We start from the raw sequence: 16,758 nt of genomic DNA on the forward strand, positions 1-16,758 counted from the left end.
AACATATTCTATCTCACTCTGAAATAGACTCACTAGACTCTGACCAGGTTTAGTGGAAGGTCCCTGCCCATGGAACGAGACGAGCTTTAAGGTCCCTCCCAACCCAAGCCATTCCATGATTCTGTGCTTGGAAGGGCAGGACTGCTGGCCTTGGGGATTGCATTCATTTTGAAACAGCACTGGGGGAAACCCATCAGGTTGCCATGGAAGTCAAGCTCAGTGCTGAGCTCCACGTGATACCTGCACACAGTTGTGGTGTGCCAGAGGTCAGACATCTGGGATGGGAATCATATTCTACCCCAGTGCAGGGTGCTGAGTGTTCCCTGCCCCAGCCCAAGGTCCAGGCTGTCCCTTGCCACAGAAGTGGCTGAGCAGGGTCTGCATTCCTGCCCCCTCCCCTCCACACCCTCGCTGTGGTGTTGTGCTGCTCTGGCAGATCCATCCCTGCTGGTGCCTGGGCTTGGCTGAGCAGATAAATGCAGTGTGTGACAGGAGTGACCCCAGCAGTGACACTGTGGGTGGGACACAGGCAGGCGTGAGATTCAACCTGAAACAGGTTCCTTTGCTCATTCCCCTGGGAAATGGCTTCTCATCCAGCCATCCAGGCTGAGGGTTTGAAAGGGCTGTGCCAGAGACACTGCTGGTGTAAGCACTGCTGAGAGGCTCAAGAAAATCTTTTTTTGTCTGAATTATCTGGTGGCAGGTGGAGGAGCCAGCAGGGCCACAGGCAGCCCCGTGGGTGGGCTGTGCTCAGGTTGTGTTTTGTGTTCTGATGCTGTAAGAGCTGGATCCACCCCAGACTTGTAAAGCAGCCCAGGGTACAGCTGGGAGGCACCACAGATTGTGGCTTTTATTAAAAAACCCTCTTTGCTGCTCTTTACTCTGTGTCACTGCTGTGGCGTGGCCGAGCAGTGGGCAAAGCAGGAGGGTCCCCATGTCCTGTTTTTGTCACTTCCTGGATGTGTGTTATATTTCACAGGTTTGTCCTCTGATCCCAAAGTTTGCTCTTGGCCTTTTTTTTCCACTTGTGTGGAACTGAGACATGAAATATAGTGTGTCCCTTTTAATAATGATCCTCTAATGCTTTTTTCCCCTCAGGGATCCCTGGGCACTTTACAAATTAGGTCTCAGACACGAGAATCCCCAAAGTGCAGCTCCTTCCAGGATGAAATGTGGATGTTGTTCTACTGAATTATGAGAGGAAAAAATATGAAATGTTATTTTTTCCGCTCAGCACTCCTTCCCCTCCCTTCTCATTGCACTGAGTGACCAGAGAGGGGGAGCCCAGATGATCTGTGTCTGGTGCTGGAAGCCCAGCACCTCCCTGGGGCTTCACAGAGCTGGTCTTCACATAACTCTCCTCTTTCCTCTGGCTTCAGGCTGCTTGGGTTTATTTTGGGGGCAGAGGAATTGCCCTTTTTCCTGGTGATTTCCCACCTGCAGCCCCCAGTGTGGCCCATACCCAGAGCTCACATTCTTGCAGGAGCTCCCACCAGCGCTGGCCTTGGCTCCCTGCCCCTTGCTGATGGTTCACTTTCCGTCAGGCTCTCCCCTGGGGACCTTTTGAAAGTTCTGGTGAATTCTCAAGTCATCAGCAGGGGAGGGTGTGGGGAGGTGGTAATTTGCCTCTGGGCATTGGCTCATGGGTTGGTTCCTCTCTGAAAAGCTGTCCCCATGTCACCCGCCATTCCTCTTGTCCCAGTTTAGCTGGGAGTTTCTTCAGGCTGCAGGGAGAGCAATGGTCCCGTCTGTTCAGGCCACCCTAGGAGACAGTGGCTGGCTGGGTACCTCCAGGACATCCACAGCATTTCCAGGAGCAGAGCAGAGCCAGCTGCCTCTGTCCCTGGGACTGTCACAAGGTGAGAAAAGCAGTCCCTGCTCCCAGCATGTGTTGGCACAGATGGCTGCGTGGAGATGCCAGGAGTTTGGGGTTTGTGTGCCCTGGGCACGGAGTGTGACTGTCCCTGGCGTGACCAGGTGGCAGCCATGGTGACAACACCTCTGCTGCCAGGGATGCTGGAATTCCTGTTCCTCACACCTGCGGTGCCAGGCAGAGCCTCCCCTGCTCAGTGCCCGCCCCAGCCGTTGCTGCTGGCGCTGTGTGCATCATGCTTGGTTAATAATTCATGTCGGGGGACACAGCGTCAGTGGAATTTATTTAAAACCGGGCGGATCTGACAGTCCGAGTGCTCCTCACGCCCCAGCAGTCTGGGAAAGGCCCGGCTTTGTTAAAACCAGCTCCTCCTCGGCACAGGGGCTGCCCCAGGGATGGGAGGAGCTGGCTGGTGTCACCAGATAGCCCCCTGCCTTTCCCTTGCCTCCTGGGAGAAGGATGAACAAATCCTTGCTCGCCTTTCTCACGGGAGGGCTCTGAGCCTTATAGTGGAGGAGACTGAGGGGAGACCTCGGGGGTCTTCAGTGTCCTCAGGAGGGGCAGGTACTGATCTCTTCCCTCTGGTGAGCAGGGACAGGACCCAGGGAATGGCTGGAGCTGTGCCAGAGAGGTTTAGGTTGGATATTAGGAAAACAGAGTGTGCTGGGCACTGCCCAGGCTCCCCAGGGAATGGTCCTGGCCCCGAGAGCTCCAGGAGAGTTTGGACAATGCTGTCAGGGATGCACAGGGTGGGATTGCTGGAGTGCCTGTGCAGGGCCAGGGGTTGGATTGATAATCTTTGTTGGTCCCTCCCAGCTCAGGATATTCCATGATTCCATGATTCAAGCACCATGGGGCTGATCCGGGGGCATGCTGAGCAGGAGTCGGGCTCTGAGCCATCTCTCCTCCCCGGGCTCCTGTGAGCAGGTGATCTCTGTGCCGGGGCTGAGGCACCCTCAGGGCAATGTGGGAGGCGTTCACAGCTCGGCTGTGCCTGCAGAGCCCTCCCAACAGTGAGCAGAGAGCGGAGAGCGCTGCCCTTGCCAAGGAATTGTGTGCGGAGCTCGCAGGGTCAGCGCCCTCCCTGCCCGCCTTGGGCTGGGCTCCTGCTCCTGCCCCACCTCTGCCGGCGTTATCCGAGCTGTTCCTTCCCCACCAACACCGTCTGTCCCTTTCCGTGTGCGACCCAAACAGGAGGAGGAGGAGGAGGAGGAGGAGGAGGCAGGCTGTGGGTGGCAGGAGCTGGGGAGTGTTCCTGCTCTGCCATCCCATAACTGCCTGAGCCTGCAGCAGGGGACCGCTGCAATTTGCAAAGCTGGTTCCTGGCACGCCCTGAAGATCAATAATCTACTTAGCTGAAAGTTTGCTGGATCTCTGTTCTGCCCTGCATTTTCTCCCATCCCTTGATTGGAGATTTCTTTTGGATTCCTTTCCTTCAAGCCTTCAGTCTCCTCTCAGGAGCCCTGTGCTCTGTTCGTCCCGTTTGTTCAGGGTTTCAGCCTGTCCTGTGCTGCTTTCTGTGGGTGCTGTGACCAGCCTGACACATCCCCTCTGCTCCAGCAGCCTGGGGACACCTGTGACAGCCAGCGAGGGCAGCAGGTGACAGTGCCATGGGAGTCACAGCGCTGACTGTGTCCCCACCTCCAGCCTGTGCCGGAGTGGGGGATGCAGAGCTGTTCCCTGCAGAGATGCTGCTCTGGGAGCCCTGGGAGAAAGGCTTCTCCTCCAGCATCCCTGGGAGCAGAGGTGTAGGAGTGGGTGTGAGGGACAGCACTGCCCTGAGTCACCCCACAGTGGAGCCACTGGCATCCAGAGCAGTTCTCAGCTCCCCACCTTCCTTGGCCAGCTGCCTGCTGGGCCCATCCGACCCCTCAGGCTCAGTGATCCTTACCCACAGCCCAGGGTGCTTCATCCCATGGGGTGTTTCCCCCTGGGTTTTTGGCAGCTGTCCCTGTGGCTGTGGCGCCCAGGAAAGGGTTACAGCTCTCCAGCTCTGAGCGTTTCAGTGTGCTTTGTTCAGTGCAATGCATATTTCATACGCTCAGCTTCCCAGCTGGCAGAGGCCTGGAAACCCTGCAAGCTGTCGGGTATTGTCTCTCTCCTTCTCCCCTTGTTTGTTTGTTGGCTTTTTTGGGGTTGTCATTTTTGTTGGATTTCTCTTTTTTTTTTTCTTTTTCATCTTTCCCAAATTGCTGTCTCTCACCAAAGCCCAGCCCTGGTGCTGACAAAGGGGGGCTATCAATAGCTGAATGGCTCCCCAGCTGTAGCCAGGGCTGCAGCCAGGGCTTTCACGGGCAGCAATTTCCTCGCCGGGGCTGCAGAGGGAGCGTGGGGACGGGCAGGAGCTGGCAGCAGGAGGACGCTGTGCCACGGGCTTCCCCCCCTTCCAAAGGTTGTCATTATCTCGTTTATCCATATGCAAGCTGTCGAGCTGGACGGGAGCGGGCTCGGCCGTGGCTGTCCCTCCCTCCCGAAAGCCACCGGCATCTCTGTCCCCTCCTCCCGTGCCCCCCGTGGCTGTGCCATCTGCTCCCAGCCCTGCTGCTTGCCAGAGCCTCGGTGGGGCTGGGGGCAGCTGCCTCTGTCCCCCGTGCTTGTGATGCAGCTCTTGGCTGTTGGTGTCCCCATGGAGGGGACCAGGAGCGGCTCCACCTCGCTCTGATCGTCCCAGATCTCTTCAGAGCCCGTGGCGTGGTGCCCACTGAGCTGCCAGGGTTGTCCTGAAGGACTGGGCACCCCCTGGCTGGTGTGGGTGTGGGCACTTGGGTATCCCTGTGGGATTCTCCTCACCCATCCAGGTATCCCAGCACAGCTGGTGAGGCTGTAGCTGCTCTTCTGCAGAGGCCAGAGATGGGCACGTGCCTCCCGTGCCTGGCACTCCTGAGAATGGCCAGGGATGGGCATGTGCCCCTGTGCCTGGCACTCCTGAGAATGGCCAGGGATGGGCATGTGCCCCTGTGCCTGGCACTCCTGAGAATGGCCAGAGATGGGCACGTGCCTTCCGTGCCTGGCACTCCTGAGAATGGCCAGGGATGGGCACGTGCCCCTGTGCCTGGCACTCCTGAGAATGGCCAGGGATGGGCACGTGCCCCTGTGCCTGGCACTCCTGAGAATGGCCAGGGATGGGCACGTGCCCCTGTGCCTGGCACTCCTGAGAATGGCCAGGGATGGGCAGGATGTGGCACCTGGCCCTGCCTGTACCGTCCCAGAGGAACAACTGAAGGAACACCTGGATTGTTCCTGTCCTATCCCATCCACACCTCAGCCTAGACCTGTTCATTCCTTGCCCTCAGTGCTCCTGCACCTCCAGAGCAGCTCTCCTCCAGTTTTCACTGGTTTTCCTGTCCCTGCTCCATCCCATCCTCGTGTATTGGTGAAGTTCACCATCCTTCACTGAAAAGTGAACTTTACCTGCAGCATCCCCATTGCATCTCCCATGAGGAGCTTTCCCTCAGCTCCATGATCCCTTCCATCAGGCAGTGTGGGGAATGTGTTCTTGAAGGCAGTCTGGATTAGATCTGCAGCTTTTCTTCTCTCTGCAACCCCAGCCCTCAGGATTTCTGGCACAATCCACCTTTGATAAAAACACCCTGCATTTATTCCCACTTTCCATTTGCCTCAGCTCCTTCCAGAGCCCTCTCAGCGCTGGACACTGCACTTGTGTGTGTTCCAGTTATTTTGGGTTTTTTTGCCATATTTCTCTCATCTCCTCAGGATCCTTTTTTGTGTCCTGACCAAGTAATTCAAGAGTCTCCACTTTGTTGCCCAGGCTGCTTTTGTTCCTGTATAAACATTTTAGCTGCTTCTCATTGATCACATGCTGTTCCTTACTCAACTCAGGCATTGATTCCATTCTCAGATGTATTTATATCTCCTTCCTTCTTTCTGTCTGCCCTCTGGTTTGGTTTTTATTTTTAATTTGTGGCCATAGCTCTGTTTAATTTCTTCCCGGTAGTAAAATAGAGGCAGAGGTTGCAGTAGCATCATGTCCTGTTGTTTCTCAGCTGAAAATTCTTCCCATCACAGGGACAGCCCCGATTCCAGGAGAATATTTCCTTGCCCAGGCTGCTTTTATTCCTTTATAAACATCTTACCTGCTCCTCATTGGTCACATGCTGTTCCTTACTCAACTCATGCATCGATTCCATTCTCTGATGTATATCTGCCAAGAGGAGCCCTCTTTCCACAAGAGTTTCCTTTGAGCTCACCTTTGTCACAGCACCCTCAAGACCTCCATGAATCTCTTTGCTGTTGTTTTGTTCTTCCACAATATCCCAGACTGGTGTGGGTTGGAAGGATGAAGCTTATCTCATTCATGGGCAAGGAACTTCCACTAGAACATTCCTGTTTGTAGCTGAGGGAGGATTTGGGGTGTTTGTGGAGGAGCCCTGGGCATGGTGGGGAGGTGCTGAAGGAGGAGGAACTGTCTCATTCCAGGGTTCTTGCAGGGCATGGCTCAGCACAGGGAGCAGTCAGAGGTTGTGGGCAGTGTCTGTGCAGTCACAGCTCATCACAGCCCCCAGACTGCACTTACAGGGAAGGCTGGGGGAAACCAAACCAAAGATATTGGAATATGATCCCAATATTACCAGGTAGGCCACTGATGGAGTCCTTGCCTGGTCCTCTGCCTGCTCCAAGCCCAGAATCAGCTGAGGGCACATCCAAGGAGGAGAGCAGGGGCAGTGGGAAGATGTGCTGACATCTCACCTCGTTCATCATCCCAGGGAGCCTGCAAAGCACAGGGATGAGAACAGCAGCGTGGGGAGCTGCTGGCATCTCTGCAGCAGTGTCACACATTTAATTTACGGTGTCAATATAGATCAAGAGCTTCTGTGTCCATGGAACAACTGTGAGAAGGGCTGACCTTTCCCAAACTTGGCTCGTTTTCTGTCCTGCTTTTGGGATCATCTGGAGCTGATCAGGCTGGGAACCTAAACACTTCAGTATTGCCTAAAAATATAGACAATCACTTTTGTTTTCAGTGGAGCAACGTTTGCTGTAAGTAGAGGGTTGGGTTGTTTGAAAATAAGTTTCAGTGTTCCAGCTCCACTGTGCACCAGCCTTGCTTTTAAATTTATAACTCTCCAAAATGAAAAGTAAATGGATTGTGTTATTCCCAGCCCTTTTATAAAAGTTAACATTGCAAAAACAGATGTGAAATGTGGCCTCGCAGATTACAGCCTGAGCTTGGGGTTTTTTGGTTGGGGTTTTATTTTTTCCTTGCTCTCTCTGTGCTGTGTCCCTGAGGAGCAGAAATCTGCCTTTTTCCAGCAGGAGGAAAATTGTTCTGTGTCTAAATTGCCTCCTGCCAGGCTCGTGTGTTTGCTGCAGGACACGGAGCTCCAAGGAACCATAATGCCTCTGCAAAACCAGGCAACTTAGCAGGGAATTTTTAATTAGGAAAGTTCAGATTGCCTGGGAACTTGGTAATGCTCTAACACACCTCCCAGTCCTAGGACATCCATTCCAGTGTGGCCCTGGGAATGGTGATTAGAGGCACTGGTGAGCAGGTGTTATCCCCAGCATCCTGCAGGAGGCAGGTGAGCACGTCCTCACCTCCCACACCAGGCCTGCCTGTGGTGGGGTCTGGGAAAGCAGAGTCTGGGCCAGGCCTGGAGCTGTTGGATGCTGTGTTCAGCCTGGAGAAAAGGAGGCTCAGGTGGGACCTTGTGGCTCTGCACAACTCCTGACAGGAGGGGACAGCCAGGACATCGGGCTCTGCTCCAGGGAACAGGGACAGGACAAGGGGAAACAGCTTCAGGCTGTGCCAGGGCAGGCTCAGGGTGGACAGCAGCAGGAATTTCTTCATGGAAAAGGTTTTCAACCTTCCCCAGGGAGGGTTGGAGTCCCCAGCCCTGGAGGTGCCCAGGGAACACCTGGAGGTGGCTCTCAGTGCTCAGTGCTGGGGACAAGGTGGGGATTTGGCACAGCTTGGGCTCAATGATCCTGAAGCTCTTTTCCAGCCTCAGTGATCCTGGGATTCTGGGACAGGCTCTGGGCCACCAAAGCCTTGGAAGGGGGACAGGGAGGTGTCTGGAGGAGTGAGGAGCCTGACTGGGGTGCAGGACAGAGCTGGATCAGTCCTTCAGGCTTTGTTGTATCATTTCCTGTGCTCTGGTATGTTAAAAAAGCCCAGCAAACACCAGGAAGAAGTGACTTCTCTGGCAGAAGAGGTAAAAGGGCTCTGTCACTTCCATAAACCTCACATATATAAATTATTGGCTTCTATTAGTCACTTTAGGGCTCAGTTGCTTAATTATTTTGATCACAGTAATCATTTATTTACAAGGTGGGGAAAAACGCCAAGCACTTCCAAGCTGAGCAGCGCAGCAGGGAGGAGGCAGGGCTGCAGAAGCATTTCTTTCCTCCCCACAAGTCAAAATGCTTTTGCTTCATGGAGTTACAAGGTCCTTTTTGAGGTCCCTGCTGAGAGATGATGCTCTGATCCACAGCATTTGGGCTCCCCCAAGAAAGAGGTTCAGCAAAACCAACTTCAGGTCCCTGTGCAGGAGAAGGATCCAGGGAGAGCTCAGAGCCCCTTCCAGGGCCTAGAGGGGCTCCAGGAGAGCTGGAGAGGGACTGGGGACAAGGGATGGGGGGACAGGACACAGGGAATGGCTTTAAACTGAAAAGAGGCAGGCTTAGATGGGATATCAGGCAGAAATCCTTCTCTGTGAGGGTGGGCAGGCCCTGTCACAGGTGCCCAGAGCAGCTGTGGCTGCCCCTGAATCCCTGGCAGTGCCCAAGGCCAGGCTGGACAGGGCTTGGAGCACCCTGGGATAGGGGAATGTGTCCCTGCCCATGGTGGGACTGGATAAACTTTGAAGTCCTTCCAACCCAGACACTTCCATGACTCTGTGGGTATTTGGGAAGTGAAGGGGGAAGGAGGCATCTGGTAGGGTTTAAGTGGATCTCTCTAAAACCTGTTTGCAACCTGGTATTTGGGTTTTCTCCTAAAAGTCTGTTTTCCTCCCAATCCCCCACCCAAGAACACGCTCTGACCTCCTCAAACCTCACCCTCCAGCTTCCCCTCTGTGTGTCCCACATGTTTCTGCTCAGGAATCCACCATGCCTTCGCTGCTTCCCAGAGAGGGACAGGCAGCTCTGAGCCTTCCCTAATTCCATGAGATCCATTGGAGCTCCGAGCTGCAGCTCCTGGTGGGGCAGAGACCGCAGGGAGCAAACGAACAAATGAACAAACGGCCCCTCAACAACCCAGGCCTGTGCCAGCCAGGGTTCCCAGCCCTTTACGCACCACCCTCCTAATAGAGAGGTAAAATGGCACCGGGGAGAGGGGAAATATGCATTTTCTAATCACCCAGATTTAGGCCTTCAAAGGATTTATTACAACCTTTTATTTCCATGCGTGGAAAATGGAATTTTATCTCGCGAGCCGGCTGGTCCAGCTCCACTGCTTTTGGAGCTCTCTAACAACCTTCAGGGCCACGCTGTGCCTGGCTGTTAAACTTGCTGGAATGCATTAAAATATGGCCCTGGGAGAGGGGGAGATGGTGCACTCAGCAATGTGATGCCTCCAGCAGCTGCTCGTGCCATCGAGCCGTGCTGGAACAGCAGGAGCCACCAGGGCTGGGGTGAGAAAGGAAACCCCAGCTGTGTGTGCCATCCCTGCTGCCAGAGCCAGCCAGCACGGTGTACCTGGCACTGCAGAGGGGTCAGCTGGCAGGAGATGAATGCCATGAACCTGCAATTTGAGTTGCTGCTGTTGGGGAGCAGGGCTGGGGCTGTCTGTGCCACACTGGGAGCAGGGCTGGGGCTGTCTGTGCCCCTGTGCCATGCTGGGGCTGGCTGTGCCTCATTGGGAGCAGTGCTGGGGCCATCTGTGCCCCTGTGCCACGCTGGGGCTGTCTGTGCCACACTGGGAGCAGGGCTGGGGCTGTCTGTGCCCCTGTGCCATGCTGGGGCTGTCTGTGCCTCATTGGGAGCAGTGCTGGGGCTGTCTGTGCCCCTGTGCCACGCTGGGGCTGTCTGTGCCTCACTGGGAGCAGGGCTGGGGCTGTCTGTGCCCCTGTGCCACGCTGGGGCTGTCTGTGCCTCACTGGGAGCAGGGCTGGGGCTGTCTGTGCCCCTGTGCCACGCTGGTGACACTCTGAGGGCAGCAAGCAAAATCCTATTAAGGTAACGTCACGGCCCCTCTGTTTTACTGTGTGCAAGCCAGCCATAACATCATTAAATTACACAACAGGGAGGTGCCTGCTGCCAAGGGGCTCTGCTTGAGATAAGATGTGGCTTGAGCCGCTGCCAAAGTTGGAGTTGATATGACAGGAAATTTGGAGTGGGTTCAAGGCTTGATTCACACCAGACATGGCACTGTGTAGGTAAATCAGGGCAGGATTGAGCCCTGGGGCTCTGCAGGTACCTGGCACTGTGGAATCCTGGGCAGGATGGGGCTGGAGGGGTTTGGAGCAGACAGATTTACAGCTCTTCTCGTGCTCAGGGCTGACAAGAAGCAACCAGAGCCTGGCAGGGTGTGTAGGTGAAGTTCAGGGAGCTGTTTGCAGGTTCTCAGCTCTGCCAGCCCCTCCCCAGCCCTTCTGGGGAGTGGGAAGGAGCCTGAACACCAGGACACTGCTCAGGAAGCTGCTTGCTGTGTGATGCCACAGCTGGAACGTCAGGAAAAGGAGTGAGAAGAAAGAGCTGCACCATAAAACTCCACACAGCCTGTAAGAGCCCTGAAACCAGCCTTGCTGGTCCCTCTGTGCCACCCACCATGTCCCTGCAACTCTTGTCCATGGAGGCTTTGTGCCTCTTGTGCCCTTTGTGCCTCTTGTGCCCTTTTTTGTGCCTCCTTGTGCCTATTTTTGGATCCTTTGTGCCCTTTGCTGCTGCAGGTGTGGAATTTTGCTCCAGGCCCTCCAGACCTCATGGATAGTCTGGACTTCAGCTCCATCTTTCAGATCCCTGGGGGGAACTCACCCAGCACCATCCCCACTCTGCCATCACTCAGCAAAATTCCTCACTGGCATTAAGGACTTTTCTTCCCTGCATCATCTTCCAGGCAGGGAATTGATCCCCAACCAGGGCTCTGGAAGCCTGGGCTGTGTGTGCAGAGATCCCCTTGTCACCCCATCCTCCAGGACAGGACATGAGGAAGGAAATACTTTAAAATGGTGCCTAGGAAGCAGTTTTCTAAGCGTTTTCCATTAGGGAAGCTTTGTTTCCATCAGAGGCTGCAGAGCCTGCCCTGCCCTGGGACTGCCTGGCGCTCCAGCACTGCTATTACAGCTTTCCCTTGTGGCTCTGTTTCTGGCACTGCTGAGTTTTGGGGTCCCAGGTGGATCCTGGCCATTGCAGCAGCTCAAGTACAAAGTGGCTGGGAAAATGGTTTGGAATTCCTGTTCCTGAGCTGTTCTCCATGGAGCAGTGTGTCCAGGCACATCCCACAGCACCCTGCCATCCCAGCAGTGCCTTTGCACACCTTGGTTATGGATTTCAACTGACAGAGAATGGGTTAGATGGGAGATTGGGATGGAATTCCTGGCTGTGAGAAGCTCTGGCTGCCCCTGGGTCCCTGGGAGGGCTCAGAAAGGACCATCCCATCCCCAAGAGTATTTCCTGCACTTCTGCACGTGTGACCTCTCTCCCAGCAGCTGGAAGTTCCAGGATGGCAATCCTTGTTTTCTTATAACACAGGTGCTCATTGCCAGTGCTTTGGAAATCAAAAACACCTGGATGAGTGAGCCCTTCCACCTGAGGAGAGAGGTCCTGCAGGTGGGCAGGGTGTGGTGGAGCTCGGCCAGGGCTGGAGGAGCCCATGGTGTGGGTCCTGCGCGCTTCCTGCTGTGCTGCTGGGGTCTCAGGTTTCTGTGGTTGAAATGACCCCCAAGGTATTAGAAAATCTCTTTTTTCCCAGCCCTGTGACCAAAGAAGAAGTTGAGATTCCTCAGTTCTGCTTTTCAAGGTTGTTTATTTTCTCTTAATCTATTCCATTCTTTCTCTGACCTGCTGAGGTCTGTCTGGCAGGTCGGGTTGTGGCACAGTGCCTGCCCTTGGGGTGGTGTTAACTTTTTATACTTAGAACTACGTGTACTTTATTTACAATAATTTTCCAATACCTATCACCTATGTTAGACAGTCTGTCTAAACCAATCCAGAAGTGTCACCATCACAGCAGAAGATGGAGGACAAGAAGGACAGGACACACCCAGATTCCTCCATTTTGGTTCCTCCTCTTGAACCCCCATTCTAAAACCTCAAAATTCTACTTTTTCAACTTGTGACAAATTAACTATCATTCTACTCAAACTCTTGTGGCTTGTAAATCCTCACACAAAGTTGGGAATTGTTTCCATGGGCTAAAATGGATGGCACGGGTGTTTGTGACTCCATGCCAGGGTCTCCGAGCCCCTGCCAGGGTCTGCAGTCACCCAGGGCAGCCAGAGCAATGTGACACTGGGGACAGGTGATGGGAGCTGCACTGACTGTGTGCCTGTCCTAGGTGACCCCGGGCCTGGAGGGACAGGAGGGGGAGCTGCAGGTGAAGGGGCCCTCGGTGTTCCGCGAGTACTGGAACCGACCCAAGGAGAGCGCGGACGCCTTCACGCCCGACGGATGGTTCCGGACAGGTACGGGGACCTGGCACAGGGACAGGGACAGGGACAGCAGCTCGGGGTGGCTGGGAGGGCTTGGAGAGAGCTGGGAGTGCAGGCTGGATGTGCTTCCATGCAGCCTCGGCCATGGTGAGTCACCGAGTGATGGGGCGTGTTTGGGGTCCTTTGCTCCTAAGCATGAAATGCCGGTGCTCAATGTTTTCCTGGGAATTCAGCTTTGCAGACAGGTGGGATTTGTCTCAATTTACACAGGGATTGTGTCTCAGAGGCATTAACTACCAACTAGAGCCCCCTGAGAGGGGAGTGCGGCCAGGTGGGGGTTGGGCTCCACTTCCAGTGATTTGAGGAAATGGCCTCAGGCTGTGCCAGGGGAAGCTCAGGTTCGACATCAGCAGGAATTTCATAATGGGAAGGGTTGTTCATTGGCAGGGGCTACCCAGGGAGCTGCTGGAGTCCCCATCCCTGGAGGTATCCAAGGAGCAGCTGGTGGTGACACTCAGTGCTCTGGGATGGGTGACACGGTGGGGATCAGTCACGGGTTGGACTTGATGACCTTGGAGGTCTTTTCCAGCCTCAGTGATTCTGGGATTCTCTGATTTTCCCATTCCACCCGCAGCTGCGATTTCCCCATTCCCCTCTTTACTGTGTGTTAGCAGTGCCGTGGTGGCAGCAGTCAGGCTGGATTTCTGATGCCTCCTGTGTAAGCTGATTTATTGCTGCTTCCTGGAGAAGCTGTGATTTATTCTAATTGTTCTCCTGAAGTAGAGCTCACTCTGCCAGCAGTGTCACCTCGAGTCCCCAGGCCAGGCGGGCACCGCGGGCTGGGACCGGAGCATCGCCAGCCCTCACGTGGGGTGCAGGGCAATCAGCTTCAAAAATTTTTTCTAGTCAACACTCCTGATGAATATTTCAGCTGCAAAGGAATAGCGTGCATTAATTATTGCAAAGAGATGTCTTTAGGAGAAAATGATTTTGAAATTCAGTTTAATTTCATTGTAATGCGCCGCAAACAGGAAGGGAGTATGTGTGTTTAATTGGCTCTCGGGGGTAAGGCCGGGAAGATGGCATGCCTTTGTCACAGGCCATTAGTGATACAGACTGCATAATGAGGGACTACAATCAGCTCACAGCTGCCGGCTCCTACGGGGAGAGAATGATATTAAATAGAAATCAGTATAAATTAAACTTAACCCTTTCGCCCACTGAGCAAAGCTCAGAGCTGGAAACGAGGGGAGCAGTGACAGGAGTGGGGGGTTCAGGGTGGGTCAGGGGGGGCTTGGACAACCCCCCCAGCAGGCAGGTGACCTCCCTGATGTCCCCCTTTCCTCAGGTGGGAGGTTTGAACTCCCTTCCCCATCCCTACCCCCACTCTGCCTTCCTTCCCTTCCTTCCCTCTCCTGCTGCATCTCTCGTGGATATCAGGTCAGTGGGACTGGGTTTTTCCCAAGCCTCATTTATCCAGCAGTGCCAGGAACAATCCCATGGCCCCATCCTCACCCTGCCTGCCCCAGCCTCATCAGCAGCCTCTGGAGATCACTCAGAGGTGGCAAATGTCCTGTGGTGGTAAAAAACCCTTGAGGGAATGAAAGGGGTTGTGTCCTGTCACAGGGATTGGATCTGGAGGGTGAATTATCCCCATTAAGCACAAACTGGTTACCCTGGAGCCAAAACCATACTGGCAGGATCCAGCAGAGGTGAATCCAGGCTGTAATTCCCTGTGTCTGCCACTTCCAGGTCATCCAGGTGAGTGTTTTACAGGTGAGGCTGAATGGCAGCACAGGGTGTTCCCAAAGCCCCAGCCATGGCTTTCCTGACTCTGTGCCAGTGTTCTGCTCACTGCTGACCCTGGTGGTGTCCCCAGCAGTGACCTGCAGGCTGCAGGTGGTGGCCAGGTCCCTCACAAAGTTATGGAGTGGATTGGATGGGGAGAGACCTTTAAGCTCATCCTGTCCCATGAACAAGGACACCTTCCACTAGACCAGGTTGCTCCAAGCCCTGCCCAAAAAAATGGGGAAAAAACCCAGTGACTTTGATGAATTCAAGATCATGGCTCTTCTGAGAAGACTCTGAACTCCTGGTGATGCAGAGGGGATGTGCTGTTGCTCCCATCCTCTTTATTCCCTGGGATTTGTGCTGCTGGCTGCTGATCCCTCCATGTCTCATTTCCATCCCAGTGAATTTGATTATTTTTATTGTATTAACGCTGTTGACAGAGCTGCTGAGATCAAAGTCCCCTCCAGCCATTTCCAGGGAGACTGCTGGGTTTCCACCTGCTGTCATCCATCCAAGTGGCACCAAGCCCTCTGAGGCCGAGCTGAGCCCAGAGGAAAAACGCCTGTGGGCATCTGGCTGCTGTCCCTGCTGAGCCTGCCCAGCTCCTGCCCAGCTGTGCCAGGCCCTGCCAGGTGAGAGGCAGCCTCAAACCCTCACCTGCTCCTGAGAGGGGAGGAGAGGGAAGGAAGAGGTTTTTTAGGATGAGGCCCTGGCACAGGGTGCCCAGAGAAGCTGTGGCTGCTCCTGGATCCCTGGAAGTGCCCAAGGCAAGGTTTTGGAGAAACCTGGGACAGTGAAAGGTGTTCCTGCCCATGGCAGTGGGTGGCACTGGGTGGTCTTTAAGGTCCTTTCCAGCCCAAACCATTCCATGATCCTGTGAGCAAAATCCTGTGAACCATGATCCAGTTCCCAAAACTTGGGAATTGGAGGAGAGCAGCAGAGAAACAGCAGCTTCCATGGTCATCCTGATGTCCATCTATCCCTCCATCTATCCATCCATCATCCCTCCATCCATGCATGCATGCATGCATGCATGCATCCATCCATCCATCATCCATCCATCCATCCATCCATCCATCCATCCATCCATCCATCCATCCATCCATCCCTCCCTCCCTCCCTCCCAGCCTTGCCATGCCCCCCTGGGCCATGCCCTGGCACTGCCAGGCTGTGTTGTCCCCACTGCCAGGTGGCTTTGGAAGCGCCAGGAGGCTTTGGGAGCGTGCTGGGTGCCCACCATGGTGCCCAAATCTGCCACTCCAGCCGTGCTCCCCGGGCAGCCACAGGGCCTGAGAGCAGCCTGCTCCCCCAGGGAAGGGCAGCTTCCATTCACATTTGCCCACAGATCCAGAAAATTAGAATCTGGTGTATTCAGGGAGATTTATTTTCAATTACAGGTTAAGGCTGAGACATGAAATAGCACCGGGTTTGAAAGTAGTGCATAAATCCTGCAACAAATCCATGTATCCCTGCTCCATATAATAAGATTTTATTGATTGCTATATTGTATCTGTCAGAATAAAACTCTCTTAATGCATGCATCAGGATGGAGAAGATAGAGAGCTTGTTGGGAGTAGAATCTGATTCAAGAATCAATGCACTTTGATTAATATGTTGTTAAGAAAGTAAGAGTTATTTAACTTGTTTGATGCTCACTGCAGAATGATGACTCATATCTTTTAAATTTCTTTCTTTGAGCTGCATTTCAAAAACCCCCACAACCTTGGAGCTGTTTTTCACATTGTTACATCTTGGTTTATCAGTGAATTTTTGCTGGATCCTTCTGCCCAGGTCACAAATGCCCCTGAACCCCATCAGTAATAAATCCTATGCCCAAAACACTTCTCATATCCTGTTGTTAAGGCTTTAGAGGGAGAACGGAGTGGGCCTGCTGTTTCTTTATTCCTTCTGGGTGTTCTGCAGTGAAGGAGGAGCTCCAGGGAAAACAAAACAAAACAAACAAAACTCAACAACAAAAAGAAGTTGTTTTTCCACTGTGATTACAAATCCAAGCACCAAGGACAAGCCCTGGCTTAGCTGGGAACATCCCACTCAGCCCTGAATTCCCAGCTGGCTCCAGAAATGGAGCATGCAGCCCTGAGTCCCAGTGCAGGGGATGGTCCCAGTGCCTCTGCCTGGTCTCAGTCACCTCCTGCTGTCTCTGTGCCATTTTCAGACTCAGCTGACACCAGCTGCAGATCCCTGCCATTCCCAGCCTGGCCCCTGCAGATTCCACACAATCATGGAATACTTTGGGGGAGGGAGGACCTTTCAATGCCATCAAATCCAACCCTCCCATCATGACTGGAGCACCAGGAGGGGCTGAGGGAACTGGGAAGGGGCTCAGCCTGGAGAAAAGGGGGATCAGGGGGGACCCTGTGGCTCTGCACAGTTCCCTGACAGGAGGGGACAGCCGGGGGGGGAAACAAGGGACAGAATGAGACAAAATGACCTTAGAGAAGGTTTAGGGTGGAGATGGGGAAAATTTCTTCATGGAAAGGGCAGTGATGGAGTCCCCATCCCTGAAAGTGTTGGAAAAACATA

At 54.1% G+C, this 16,758-nt stretch overlaps 1 protein-coding gene across 1 annotated transcript in view; it reads left to right on the top strand.

Annotated features, from left to right (window-relative positions):
- The window catches only part of ACSF3 (acyl-CoA synthetase family member 3), a 52,271-nt gene that overhangs the window by 22,342 nt on the left and 13,171 nt on the right, over window positions 1-16,758 (top strand). Inside the window, exon 7 of the mRNA XM_059481437.1 lies at window positions 12,330-12,456. Coding sequence (XP_059337420.1) covers window positions 12,330-12,456 — 127 coding nt within the window. The remainder of the gene's footprint in view (window positions 1-12,329; window positions 12,457-16,758) is intronic.

The sequence above is a fragment of the Ammospiza nelsoni genome, chromosome 13 (genome assembly GCF_027579445.1).
Source record: "Ammospiza nelsoni isolate bAmmNel1 chromosome 13, bAmmNel1.pri, whole genome shotgun sequence".
In the NCBI taxonomy this organism is placed as follows: Eukaryota; Metazoa; Chordata; class Aves; order Passeriformes; family Passerellidae; genus Ammospiza; species Ammospiza nelsoni.